This window comes from Colius striatus, chromosome 2 (assembly GCF_028858725.1).
Source record: "Colius striatus isolate bColStr4 chromosome 2, bColStr4.1.hap1, whole genome shotgun sequence".
Lineage (NCBI taxonomy): Eukaryota > Metazoa > Chordata > Aves > Coliiformes > Coliidae > Colius > Colius striatus.
Genome location: NC_084760.1, coordinates 114,846,617 through 114,861,080, shown reverse-complemented (window position 1 = coordinate 114,861,080; position 14,464 = coordinate 114,846,617). Strand labels below are relative to the sequence as shown.

General features: G+C 39.7%; 1 protein-coding gene across 2 annotated transcripts in view; it reads left to right on the top strand.

The window, feature by feature from the left end:
* The window catches only part of MACROD2 (mono-ADP ribosylhydrolase 2), an 858,454-nt gene that overhangs the window by 571,639 nt on the left and 272,351 nt on the right, over positions 1–14,464 (top strand). For both annotated transcript variants that reach the window (XM_061989226.1, XM_061989225.1), the window contains exon 7: positions 6,497–6,527. In XM_061989226.1, the coding sequence (XP_061845210.1) occupies positions 6,497–6,527 (31 nt within the window). The remainder of the gene's footprint in view (positions 1–6,496; positions 6,528–14,464) is intronic.

Below are 14,464 nucleotides of genomic sequence, written 5' to 3'. Positions count from 1 at the left end.
ATATTTTTTCTTAAATAGTAATCCTTCAGTCACCTTTCAGGAGCTTTGCAACAGGTCTTCTCAATAATCATTTGCCCCTCAGCTGTTAGATTTTTACTTTAAATTGAATTACTGCTGTGTATGATTTTCTAAACCTGTTGTTCTTTGTGCAGTATTAGATTTTGACAAGTGAAGGTTCATCGAAAAGTCTTGAGCCATGATACAGAAAGGTTGTTTCACCTTGGATGTGAATCTGAGCTTCAGCTGTAGTTGATTGATCAGCATTTCTGCATAGCTGGACGTTGTAGCTCATGAACCTGGTAGTAGGCAAAAGAGGAAGCTCCTGTAAGCACCTAAAGGTTTATGTGATCTGCTATTTTCAAGAGATTAATTTTTGAACCAATAATTACTTTTGTACTCTTTAAAGACATTAATAAACATGCTGAAATGATCTGTAATGAAAACTGAGTTTAAATATTCTCATATTTGATTGTTCCATTTCATTACTTTTCCCTTTAGTTTTCCATATAAGCAACCATATTCTTTAAATGATAGTGGCAAAATTTGTTGTCCATTAAATTACAGTTCAGAATGATGGTAAAAACAGAATTTATGGCAGGAGACTGGGAAATCGCATAAGTTTTGATTTTTCTTGCAAATAGTAGCATAAGTATTTCTAAAAGGCAACAGGACAGTGTGATAGTTTATGAAATGGGCTGGGGTTTAAGTTCAGTCTAGTAAAAGTAATGAAACTTGACTCTGATTGTTTGAGGTTATTGATGTCTTAAATATGCATGTACCCTGTTAATATTTTGTGCAGTTGAAGAAGGATAATAGACCTTGAAGTTTATAGGTTTGTGTGTTTTTTGGAGTTAGGGGATTTTATAGAGCATGTTATTTCGAAAAGCATCAAATGTTTGCCATTTTTTAGGAGCTTTGTCTGATCAAGAGGACTATCAGTGTATTGGATACTAACGTTGATGCACGCTGAAAAATGGTGCTGTAACTGGATTCAGATCGCTTAGGCTTACAGAAATGAAGTTACATCAGACTAAAAATGGTTATGGCAAGGTGAAAGGAACAGTAGTTTGCTGGTTCTGTTGTTGCCTCGTGCTGCGTGATTCTAGACACAGGCACTGCTAGTTAGTATGTTTAGGTCCCTCTCACTGTCCGTGAGCTCTAGAGATCATCCTCCCATAGTACTGTGAGCTCAAATGGCTTTGTTTGCAGTTGCATACCACAAATCAGTGCCTGTACGAAGGAGATGATTTAATTGAAGCACAGGAGTACTGGGTGTTTATGCCATACTGCAATGCCGTGGGGAATGGGTCAAAGCAGGTCCATGGTCCTGTTGTGGACACCTGCTGTTATGTTTAGTTGTAGCAGCTGCCAGGATGAGCTTTGAAGGGTTTCCAGTTTTTAATCCTTCTGCTTCTACATAGAAAACAATGATTGAAATGGATTTGGAGCATGTGCAACTGATAGTTGAATATGGCACTAAAAGAACTGGAAAGTTTTGTGTAAGTTCATCTGGTACCATACTTTCTGCATCATTCCATGTTCCAGCTGGACGGCCACAGTGGATTTCAGAATGTCAGCAATAGCTGGTGGGGATGGGTAAGGACCACACAATGCACATCACCAGCCAAACAAGGGAAACAAAACCCACTGTATGTCAAACCACACTGAGCTCTCTCCCATCTTCCCGTTTCCTGGCTGAGGTCCTGTACATTCCCTGCCATTGTAGCACCTCGACCACATGCTCCAAATGAGAAACATACAGCACGATATGTCCCACCACACCAGTTGATAGCATTTACATCAGTTTGTTTTGTGCTTTAGCTGATCCTTTAGCTTTCATAGCACTCTGCCAGTCCTGATAACAGCGTTTCATAATGCCACAGCTTTTTGGTACTGTGTGTTAAAAGATATTCATAGCATGCTATCGAAATATCTGTGTTTTGTTGGGGTTTTTTCCTGGCTGAAAGCGTAGACTTGAGGCAGTAAATAGTTCTGACGGGTTTTTAAAGGTGGACATGACAAGTCATAGAGGTAGTAACATGCCAGAGAAACCAGCACCAGATTTGTGGTGTTGTACAAAATTATTGCAAATATATATTTACAGTGATTTTTTTGACAACACACATGGGAATTTAAGGTGTGCAAAGGCCTGTGTTAGGTCCCTTATTAGTACTTTATGCAGCACATCTTGTTCTAGCATAGTCAGCTGTAGCTTACAACCCTCTGCTTTACCTCTGCAGAGTCCCTCTGGCATTCACCCCAGTGAATCACAGCAGAGCACCATGTCAGGGCTGCTCTTAAACAAGGAATTTTCTCTCTGCCCGCTCACCTGCCACTTCAGATCCTGAGGCAATTGCCAACTGTAAGACAAACAACCTAGCAAGGGTGCTCACTCTACTACTTTTCAGACAAGAATACCTGTTTCACAGAGGAACTCATCTTACTGCAATATTTTGGTGTAAATGAAAGAACCTGAAAAAAACCTGGGTCCAACTTCAAAAATAATAAACCGAGGCACCTCTAAGAGAGTACAGTTGGGCTGAGCTTTGGGTCAGGTCCTCTGAGTTGGCAAGAGTGGGGCATTCTCCTGTTGTAGCAAGGATTCAAGTTTCTGAATGCCTGACATGGAGAGTGTTTCAGCACTTAGGTTTTTTTGGAGCTTCAGGTCTTACTCTGGTTTGGACGTTAGTGCTTCTGCAGTTTATTAATGCTGCAAAGATGCTCCAGGGATAGTTTTTTCCAAAGTGAAAGGCAAGTTAATTATTTCTGAGTCCATACAAAACAGGCAAAGAGAAATAACTGCGTATCATTTTCTTGGCCACTATGGAAAACGGAGTTGCACTGGTGCAGTGCTCAATGCCAAGACGCAGGGCAACTTCCCACTTGCTGCCAATTATGAGGGAGGAGGTCAGATGGAGAGGCTGTGAACAGGTAACTCCTACCAATGTCAGGGGGATAAAGGCAGACAGCTCAGGAGCTTCTACTTGCAGTTTTAGTAAAAACAAAGACTTTGTTAAAAGTTAATGAGTCTTCTGTGAAGGTTTAGTAATGAAAGTTGCATGAGAGAATGGCTCTCAAACGTGAGTATTAGATAGTCTGCTTCATGAGGTGATGCAGTGAAATCAGAGAAAGCTCAATTTGTGTTTGATGTTATTTTTGTCTGCTGTATTATGTGCTGGAATAAAAGTGCTTACCTTGTATGTGGTATGGTCGTGGCAGAAACGACATTGGGAATGCCAGTGCAAAATGCTGAGCATTTAATTTGAAGGAAGTCCTTGCTCTGTGGTAGCAATGATTAGGACTGCAGTAGGAGGCATCTGGTCATGTAGACATAACAATTGTATTCGTTTAATGTACAGCAGTTATTACTTTGCAGCTCAGTGTGAACTAGAACCCCTTGTTGTAGACAAGCCCTTAAGTATTTAAATACCCAGGTCCCCCTTATTGAAATGTCTTAGAGACCAACTTGGCCTCTGCATGGTGACTATTGTAAATTTTCCTCATGAAACTGCATTACATTTCATCCTAATTAGCACTGCTGCCATAGCCTTAGTAAAGAAGCAGTAGATTAAAAAGTACCAGAGGCTGAGCTCCTGCATCCTATCCTACAGGAATTAAATCAATTTCAGTCTTACAGTATTCACACAGATGATTTAATTTGGCCTCTTTCTTTAGATGATGGCAGCAGCGTGGTAGTAGGAAGCTCTCGCTGGTATTACTTGTGTTCTACTCCAGAGTTGTATCCATTTTGAGTGGTACCAGGGTAGCATTTCTTATTAGTCCTAAAATAAAGCAAACACGCTATTTCAGTAGCAAAGAAATTAAAGGTTAGTCACTAAATAGCAGTTACCAGCAACAAATTAAGATGAGAAACATTTTATTGCAGAAATAGGAATTAATGTTTCCTGCTGTGAAATGGAATTTTTTATTGAAATCAAATATATAATTAAGATATTATTATGCACAGAAAAGGTTAGAAACAGTAACATCTTTTGTCCATAAGCCAAATATTGTAGTATGTTGATATCCATGCTGTGAGTTCCCCATTACTGCTCTGCCAGTAATTTCAACCTGGCATCCAGACTAAATTGTCTCCCTAGGAGCCAAGAGGAAACACAGTTGATGTGTGATCTCAGGCACGGGCCTTTCTTGAATGAATAAAAGCACTGTCACATTGTAGGAAATTACGTCTGGTGGTTATATGCCATGATCATCTCTGAATGAGGGAGAGGGCAGAGCTCATCTGAGTTATGACACAGATCGGTATTTGGAAGGAGCTCGATGGGATTTTACACACTCTTGTAGCTTCATTCAGATACTTTTCAGCTGAGTGACAGAAACTGAAAGCAAGGTAATGATTATGATGTGTCTACACAGTAGTTTTAAAGTAGGCATTAAGAAACATGCACACCGCACAAAGTGCTGTCTGAAGCTTGCTCACCAGCCTCAGAGCAGTGTGTTCTGTGACTGGAGGTGAATGAACGTGACAAGGCTCTGCCATGGGGTGCCAAAAATGCCATAGTCTAATCTTCTCCAAGCAGTGCTGAAAGGGACACACAGTTCCTTGAGACTTCAGGCACATGGCTCCAGGGGCCCCAGTAAACATGGCTGCGAGATGTTGCCCCACAGTGCAGCAGCCAGTCTCATAAATGCCTTGATGATTACCATCAGGGCTTTAAGTGGTTGCATCTTTCTTGGATGTCACATCAGGTGGATACTCTTTGCTGTGTGCAGGTGATAAATCATCAGTGATAAGGGGGGAGCTGGTGCACAGTGCTCTCTGGCTGCCCCTGGGGCTGCCTCAGCCCGTGCTCCCAAGATGAGTGACTTTGCCACACGGATGGGGATCTGGCATTGTTGGTGCTGCTGCTGCTTCCAACAGGCATCACGTGTGTGTGGTGTTGCCCAAGGAGCTGTGGGACTGAGGGGATTTCAGAGGTGCTGCAGGACTGTTGCCCCTTGCCCAGAGCAGTGGGGCTGGTAAGAGAAGGAACCTTGAACACTCAGTTACACGTTCTGTGTGGCCGCCAAGAACCCCCGAATCATGGCTCCACTTGTGGAAAAGAATGGAAACCAAAACACTTGTTTGGAGCAGTTACCTCTTAGTGGGAAACTTCAACAGCAGTGAATTTTAAAGTCTGTTGTTAAACTGGACAAAGTCATCCTTTATGCCCCTCTCTTGTTGCTGGAGCATCTATTGCCACCTCAGCATGAGCTGTGTAGCCGTCTGTGTTGGGGTTTTTTCTTCTCCATTCCTCATTTCCTTAAAGAGCTGATCCATTGTGATTTATTGGGTACAAACTACAAAGCTAAGTATTTTTCAGGATGTAAGTTGTAGTGATTGTGAGAAGGAATGAGACCGTAATTCTCCACCACTTTATTTTACTGAAGTATTTTCAGAGGGGAGGGGAGGATGTATTCTTTCCATTAGACCTCTCCTTTCTTAATCACCATTCCCTAATTAATTCCCTAGTTAAATATAAAGCAAGCATTAGCTTTGAATAATGTTTTCCTGTATGATTAAGTAAAGAAGAATTCCTTTCTTTTGTACAATGACTCATCGCCAGGGGATCTGGAGGGAGCCTGAGGGTGGATATTCGAGACTTTGGTCCCAGGTGCTCTTGTACCTTTGAGCTGTGTTTGCTGTCAGTCCAGAGGTGGGAGGCAAAGGTGATATCACATATCAACTGCACACAAAGAAAATTGTCTCCCTTGTGAAACCACAAGGTAGCAGGGCTTCAGTTTCACTTGGTGGAAAACTGAGTCTGGTTCACAGAAATGCAAATCTCTAAACATGCAGAGCTAGGAGAAATGTAAATTGTCGTTGGAGCAGGCACAAGCATCTATAACCATCTCTTGTTGCACGATGCATTTTCTTAGTGTCAAAGCTGACCCAAAAATGCACCCAGTCTTTTTTACTCAGCACTTTCTAGTGCCTGTCCCTGCACCAGTTTGCAAGACTTTGATTTGTACCAGTACAGCTGTGTTGGGTCACACTGTCAACCACATGTCTGAAAGAACTCAGGTTAAAAAGGAACAACTGAGGTTGTTAAAGTGAAGGAAGACATGGCAGGGGAGGGCAGGGCAGGGTTTAAGCTGGCCAAACTTATGTTACTGCTGTAGAAACATTGTCTCACTGTACCCAGAGAAGATGACTTTTAATTTTTTTACAAAGGTTTATGGTGTTCGTTTTCCTCTCCTGACATTAACTTTTAGCTCAAAAGGCAGTTTTCGTAATGATTCTGGGTTCAAATGTTGCTGATAGCTCAAGATGAGGAAAAGAATGTGGCTTTATTAACATGGCAGCAAGGAAAACATGGAATGTTTTCTTCATCTGTGACATGAAAATGACTGCGCATTGACTGTTGTAACAGTGAAGGCTACAACATGTAATCTCTGGGTGCTGAGAAAACAGGCACTTAAAAATACCTTTGCTTTTGGTAAAAAATGGACAAATGGAAATACCAATGATTTTTTTCTTTCGTTTGTTTTGCAGGCCTTTCCCTGTATTTCAACAGGAATTTATGGTAAGTGAAATCTTAGATACCACTTATTGCTTACTCAGTTTTTCCTGTTATTGCTACTTTAAACAGCGATGTTTCATATCAGTAATTCATGTCTCATCAGTCATTTTACCTAGCAAATCTGTTTGTACTGTGTTAAATAACAAAGTCTTTGACTGGGTCCTAGTGTGCTAATCAGTGGGATGCTGTTGTGCACAAACCTTAGCCTGTTGAGCTGAGGCCCACAACTGTGATTACACTTCTGCAGCTTCATTACCTCTTAAACACGCTGCTGGGCCTTCAACGGGAGAAAAATGGGGGTTGAGCAAAACTTTCCATCCAGAAAACAAGCAAACAAGACTCCCCAATGTCCAAGACAGGAATAAAGTATGTTTTCCTCAAGCAAGCTTGCTAGAATAACAAGAAATTGCCTTAGCTTCCTTGAGTTGTGCTTCCACATTTTTAGTTTATCAATTTACGTGCAGATTAATACTGCCTAAAGAGCTGGAGGGAAAGGGTTGTTATAAAGTCCCTCACTTGCTTTGCCGTAATCTTAAGGCAACCCATCACTAAGTCAGCTGCCTCTTTGGTTGATGTTGTGGAAGAAGTGGGCATGATATTTGAGGGAGGAAAAAGAGCAGGTGTTGAATATTTAGAATCAAGTACTGAGCAATTTGAGGATGTGTAAATTACGGAGAGACAAAAACGTTTTTTCCTTGTAAAATAACGTAGGCTGGTTTATCTTTCATTGATGTTCAGTAGAGGCATACAAAATGAAAGCAGGCTGGATTACTTGTACAGCTGAAAAGTTTGAGAGAAACATGCTAAGCAGCAAGCAATAAATGAATAAGAAAGCAGTAAAGCAGTCGTCATGTAACACTGTAGTGTGACGTAGCTGCTGCTGTGTGGAAATAACATGTGGTAGTTTTTTGATGAAGCAATGTAAGTTTTGCCTCATCAGATACTGCAGATGCAGTGGAATTAAAAAACAAGTTGTTTCTTCTTTTTCAAGGACCTCTTATTTAAAATTGTCTAAATTAGGCTTCAGAAGGTTGAATCTAAATTACTTTGGGTGCTGTATCCTTTTCTACTTGAACTGCACTTTTCATTATTGCAGAAGAACATGCAGATGCCATTTCCACACACTAGAAGTCACTGAACAGCAATCTGGTTTCAGATAAAGCTCTGCCTTGGTCAGTTCAGGTCCCCTCTTGAAATTTCAGCATTTTAGTTCTTGACTCTTTGGCTTAAGTGTTGTTCGTTTTGTTGTTATTTGCTCATTTTTTATTAATAGTTTACAAAACCAGACAAGACATGGTGTAAATATGTGGAAATTACTAGCAAGTGGAATGTACAAATGATAATAGTTTACTTTCTTTTAGAATTGGCCTAGTTAATAGAAAAGGAAGGTCTTAACAGGTGAGGAATGTATTTCCCTGAAGTCAGTAAAGAAAGGTGGAAAGGATCTCTGTTTTTCTGAGGTAACAGATGCTTTTCTTGAAGTTAGCATTGATTTTAACTGGAAAGCTGTGGCATTACTGAAGGGTTGTATCATGTGGCAGCTGCTTTTTCAGTAAGTGTTTGATGTTTTCACCTTTGGAAGTGAATTAAGGCACAGTTCAGCTAAAATTCATATAATATGCAATACCATCTCTAACTAATACAATCTCTGATTGATTTTATTGTTTACAATTTAATAAACACTTTTCCTTTGTGAAAAAATACTTCTTTCCAGACTCTCAGTTGTACTGGCTCAGAGTACTAATTAAGCAGGCAGCCTTGCATCAGACTTGAGGTGTCAGTGTTTTCAAGAATGTTTGATAGCAGTTGCAGTGCTTGAATTACTAAGTGTGGTGTGTTTGAGGTGTAAAGTACCCCACAAACCCACAAAGCTATGCTTTCATCCTTCTGCTTTTGTTGGGGTTTTCCCCTCCATACAGGCACATTCCTTTATCTAAAGGCAGTGTCTAGACAAGCAAGGGGATCAACTTCATTCCGGGTGGCCTTGATGAGTATTGTTTTATGTATTGTACAGTTAACACTGGACTAACCCAATAAAACATTATTGAAGGAATATAGAGTCTTGATTTCTCACCTCAGATCCATATGAACAAGTGTTGCTTCTTCAGAAACCTTTGGTTTGAGAATTGTTTCGCATCCAAATGGAAGTGGACAAATTTGCAAGAGATCAACTGAGTATATATGCAATTTAAGAATCTGCAGGGTTACACTCTGCTCCAAACACTTTTAAATGCTTGCCTTTTCTTTTGCTGTTAGGAGAGAGTAGTCACGCTTCTCTGGAGAGCAATCCTTTCCTGTTCGTATCACTGCAAAGCATTCCTTTTCTCCCATAAAAAAGAAACCGGGAAGAAACAAGCAAGCAATCTTCTTCTTGAGGTTTTAGCTAAGGGCAGATTGCTTTTCATGAGAAGGGTGTTGGATAGAGACAAGGTCTGCCTTTCCTCCCCAGACACGTTCCTGACACTCCATCTCCATCCATAGCACTGTGGATGTTCCAGCTTGAACGAGTTAAAGCCTCCAGAAGGCTATTTACCATTAAGGCCCCATGCCAGGAGTCAAAACTTTGATTTTAATGTGCTCCTATTTAAAGAACGCTGGCAACAAATTCACTCATGAGGGATCTTTGTTTTAGAAGTCTGATAGCTTCAAATGAGGGATTAAATCTTGGAGGGAAAAAAAAAAGTGGAAAGCAACCAATATGGAATGTTTGTATAAGGACTGCAAAACAAGTAAAGGTCTACCCACAGGCACTTTGAGGGGGAAAAAAACTCACAAAGCAAAACCAAACTCAGAAAAGAAATGTATCTTTATCCTAAGAGATCCCAGCCATCTCTAATATGCTTATAAACTGATAATCAGTCTGAGAAAGTAAAGATTTTGAAGACTGGTATCCCCATGGATCCCTGGTTACTCTTTCCTGTTGCAATAAGTGCTTTCCTTTCTATCAAGAGCATGAAGTTTCCTAAACAAAACCACTTTGGGAGGAGTACAGAAGGCTTGCATCGCTCCCTTATCATTAGGGAGGTACGGGAGTTTCGAGTTCAGATCTTTGGTAGCTGCTCAATAATACTCTAACATGAGCAAGAGTGCAATCTTAAGCTTGTCACAGCTTTTCTCTAGGCCAGCTAGATTTTTAGAGCTTTCCTTACATTGTGTGTCTTTTCCCCTTTTTTCAAGGCAATTTTATTATCAGTTTAAAAAAAATTGCAAAGAGAGAGAGAGGAGAAAAAAAAAAGAGCACAGACAAATCTGTAGTCCAGTGGGTAAAAAGTATTATTTCAGGCTGTATTGTGTCAGATTTTCACCTTCTACACAGTGAATCACCATTTACACATCCACTTTCCCCATAATTACCGTCTTGTTATGTCTGAGGTACTGCCAGAAGGAGAAAAGAGAGCGCCTTTCTTCAGTGGATTTTATGGAGGAGCACCTCATTATCATGTCTTTAAGAAGCTATCCACAAATTCTAGTGTTTGCAGCCTGCAAAGTGAACAAGGATGTCTGATGCCGTGCAACAAACCTTACGGGCTGCAAAATTCAAACAAGGCTCTGCAGATGGATATGAGAAGTCAGGAATGTTCATGTTTGTCACAGTACTCTGTTGAGAGATAATTATGGGGTGGACTACATATGGAAGGAGTTGAAGATGTTACGGTCTGCGCACACCTACTTGTTACCTTACTGTTATTTTACAGTAATAGAGGGTTTGGCTCCTGTTCCTAGATACTTATGTTGGCAACAGAAACTGCTCTCTGGCAACATAAGCAAGCATTTAAATGTTATTTTAAACTTAAGGGAGGAAAAGAAAAGGGGGAGAGGGGGAAGATAAAACTTAGAGAAAACTCTCCAGTTAGTATTTCTTTCCCTTCCAAGGAAAAAAAAGGTAATGGCAACTCTTAGATTTTGTTATGAATGTAGATTTGCATTTCTTTTAAAAACACAGAAAGGGAAAGAAAAAGACCAAAAGCCATGAAAGTGCAGGATGTCTGCGGTGATTTAGGCAGTGGAAACACAGGTTCACCACACTTTAAATACCCTTATTACATCGGAGTAAGACTTGTTTCTTTTAGAATCAGAGCACTTAATGCTTACTTGTAGCTTTTGGCCTGGTCACAGCAAAATATTACAAGGTTACATTTATTATCTGTTGCTAAAGGACAGTCTGAAAAGCAAGGAAAGAAAAACAAGTATGCGGTGTGTGTAGGAAATAGAAGCATGTAATACGCTCCCAAGGCAGGATGCAGGGAGGTAACGCAGATCCTCTGCTTTGTCTTTATCTGGGGAGAGAAGTCCCTTGGTCTGGTGCCAGCTCATGTCACAGCTGTCCTGACCTCCAGCGCGTCCTCCAAAGAACGATTCATCCTGCCAATCTGCAGAGGGCTGGGAGCGTATCCATCAGCTCTTCTCCCCGTGAGGTGATCCAAGATAGATTATAACAAGGGATTAACCGACAGGTGCGCTACTGAAGGATTATAAAAGCCCTCTGAAAATCTCCATCAGAAGACTAAACCAAATGTTTTCAAAGGCAGAAATAAATTCCTGACACAGGGCTAAAGGTTGAGGCAGTCTATTTCCATCTTTCCCATCTGTTTCTTCTAATTTTTCTGTTGGCATTTCATTCCTAAGATATGTATTTCTTTAATGAGCAGTTCTAATAAGGGTTGCACTGTCATCTTTCTGAGAAAGGAGTTAGCTGTAAATTTTTCACAGCCACTCTACACAAATGTATAATAAGTAACTATGAAGCTGTCTTTATCTCTAGTCCAGTGCTTTGATTCCCTGTAGTCATCACAACAGCCTGATGCTGTATGTGATCGGCAGCACTTGAATGTTCTGATGTCAATTCCGGTGACCTAGGAAAATGGATATTGTCATAAAAGTTCTCTCTGACTGAGGGGGGGAAAAAAAGAAGAAAATCCAGTAGGTTACGTAAGGAAAGTTCCCATTTAAAAAGATTTGCTTTGAACTGAGCCAATTTTTTATTCTCTCAGCAGCTCCTCATCCCTCATCTCCGACTGCATCAACTTTTCTGACAGTACTGTGTGATTTTAATGGTCATGTTTTGTAACTCATTGGGAAGTTAATTGCATTTTGTTATTTACTCCATAATTAGGGTAATACAATATTTTACTGAAAATTAAGTTAATGTGATAACTCATTTTTTGACACTCCTTTTGGGACTGATCATCAGTTAACTGAGATTATTATTTAAATTAATAATAGCAACAGCTACGGAATGATTATTATAATATTCAAGTAATCCTAGAAATCTAATTACTACTTGTATAAAAATTTGTTGCATGCATTATTTAACAGTGTTCTTATTTCAGACAGTGTAGTGGCCATGATACTAATTGGTCTCTTCCCATATTTTAAATGCTAAAAAAATTATTACTGGAAAGTGTAAATCTATGAGCTCTCAGTAGTCTAAAATTAACATTCATGTGATGCATTTAGCAAGGAGAAGCTCAAACTTGATTCCAGATGAGGGACTTAATAAGCTCTCTTCTTCAGTGGAAATTGGCATTTTATGGATATTGTAGTTAAGGCTATCTAGAATTTTATCTGTTCTGAAGTTCTTGCTGACTGGTCTAACTTAGAGCATTTCCCTTGAGTGCCAGAGGACAAATCCTGTCCTTCATTAAAAAGGCATTTAGTGATTGTCCTTAAAAATTTCCCTGCGAAAGCTTAGACTGTTGAACACTGAATACTCAGTTGCCTTGTGGCCTCACTTTTTGTCTTTTGCCTTTTTCAGAAGATATAGAAAGACTATGTCATTACTTTATTATCTTTTTTTCTTCTAAAATCATCAAAAGCATGAAGAACTGAAGGTTTTGTAGAGTCTGGGAAGCCTGGCTGCTTTCTTAGGTTCACTGCTCTGAGTTTATATTTGTATATATTAATTGCCACCTTCAATCCTGCAACTTCTGCCCATGTTCTTGAACTTCACTGTCTTGGTTCTACTCTGCAAGAAACAACTGTTTGTGTGCTGTCTTGCTTTGACTTCATAGCAGCACACATCTTGAAGCTCCTAGCATGGCTCACATCTAGTTGCCTTTGCAATGAGCTGTATAGGTATCTGCAGACCGTAGAAGAAAAGCCAGTAACATCTCCAAAAGCATCAAAACCACATTGCACTTTGGGCACTTTTCCTCTCTTTCCTTTCACTTTTTGTATTTCTTATTTGCAGGCAAACTATTCTGCAAAGAATACAAGAGCTGAGAAAGATCACTGGTATTCATAAAAACATATTGCTGGTATCACAAGCAGGGCTTCGTCTGGTCGGATACAATGTTTATTTGTGGTTTTCTGTTCAAAGAGTTAAGGATTCTTCAATTACCATGATGAAAGTTAAAACTCTGTATTACAGTATCAACAGTATCACTTAATTCCCTTTTCTGAATTTTCCTGGCTGATGTCAACAAGATCAGGTTCTGTGTTTGTTCTGTGGCTTTACAATCAGGAAACGCTAAAGCTCTTTGAAGTTACATTGTGAAGAAATTAATTCAAGGAAGAAAATAAAGATATGTGGACACTGATATCGTAAAGATATACGAACATGATTCATGAAGTACAAAATACTACTTAATAAAAGGCCCAATTACCACTATCTAAATTTTTTCTTTGATATAATCTTGCCCTTTCCCCTAGAAAAGAGCACGTTACCAACATAAACTTAGAGCCCAATCTGTTACTGAATTCCCCTGTTTGTGTTGGCTTCAATGAGGGTGGACCATAGCACAGCATCACGCAAGAAGCCAGCAGAAGAAGGATGCCCAAGTTCAAAATTATGCAGTTTCACTTCATTTATCTTCAAATGCATAGAAAGGAATGAACTGGCCCAGGAATAAATAAAACTGGATGTCTCCGGGTTAGGAGGCTACCAGCAACTAGTCTAATAATTTGGATACCTATTCAGATGACTAAATCAACCAGTTAAGTGTGTGTATTGCTATCCATGGCTGCTTCTCTACGTTTGTATTTCATCTTGAGAAGTCAGCATTCAGAAGCACAAGACAAAGATGTATTCTTTTGAGAGCACTCTGAGGCCCTGAGTAACCTCATCCAAGTTTGAAATCATTCCTGCATTGAACAGGCTAGGCCAGGTAACCTCCAGAGATGCACTAGCTCTTCCAACCTGTGTTTTTCTATGATTCCAAGCTTCTTTCACTTGTCAGGGGAGCAAACATGTGGTTTGTATCAGGGAATCACAGCGTTACCTGAAGACTGCTTGGTGAGATCTCATCAGGTGCCATAGCAAAGGTTTTCTCTGCAAAAGGAGAACATTACGTTGTTGTGGGTGTCTTTGAACTGTATTTGTGATAGAAACGTAGTGTGACAACTTAGTAATTATAAGAACATCTTTTTCATGCTGTCTAATTTCTACAGAGAATACATTGGATGTGAAGTATGTTACTTCTGAGTTTTAAACACATTGTAAAAAGACAGACAGCTAGTTTAATGGTTACAGTCAAATTTCATGATGCAAGTGAGCTTCCTTGAAAGGAGGAACTTAATATAAAATTAATCTAGTTAAAGAAGAATAAATATCATCTTGACAGCTGTAAAAGTACTCCTGGGTTTGAAAACTTGCACTACAGCTGATGTGTGTCGTATTAGCAGCGATTTCATTTAGTGCACCGTGGCATAACTAGTCTTGTATGTAATCTTAGTTATACAACACACATTCTCTGTACTTTAGCAGCTAAGAAGTGCCTAGGGTGAGATTTTTAGTCCTAGATCATCACCCACAATCATTTTAATACTGCACAATAGTTTTATCTGACATTTACAAATGAAAACTAAGTGTATTCAGTTAATATTTAATCCCACTCACAGCTTTAAAATTTACTCTATGAGAGCAGAATAGGTACATTAGTCTATTCTTGTGTGTCTTTAAGTAGCTTTTAAAAGCTTCAAGATGCTGCAGTTGGCTAGGA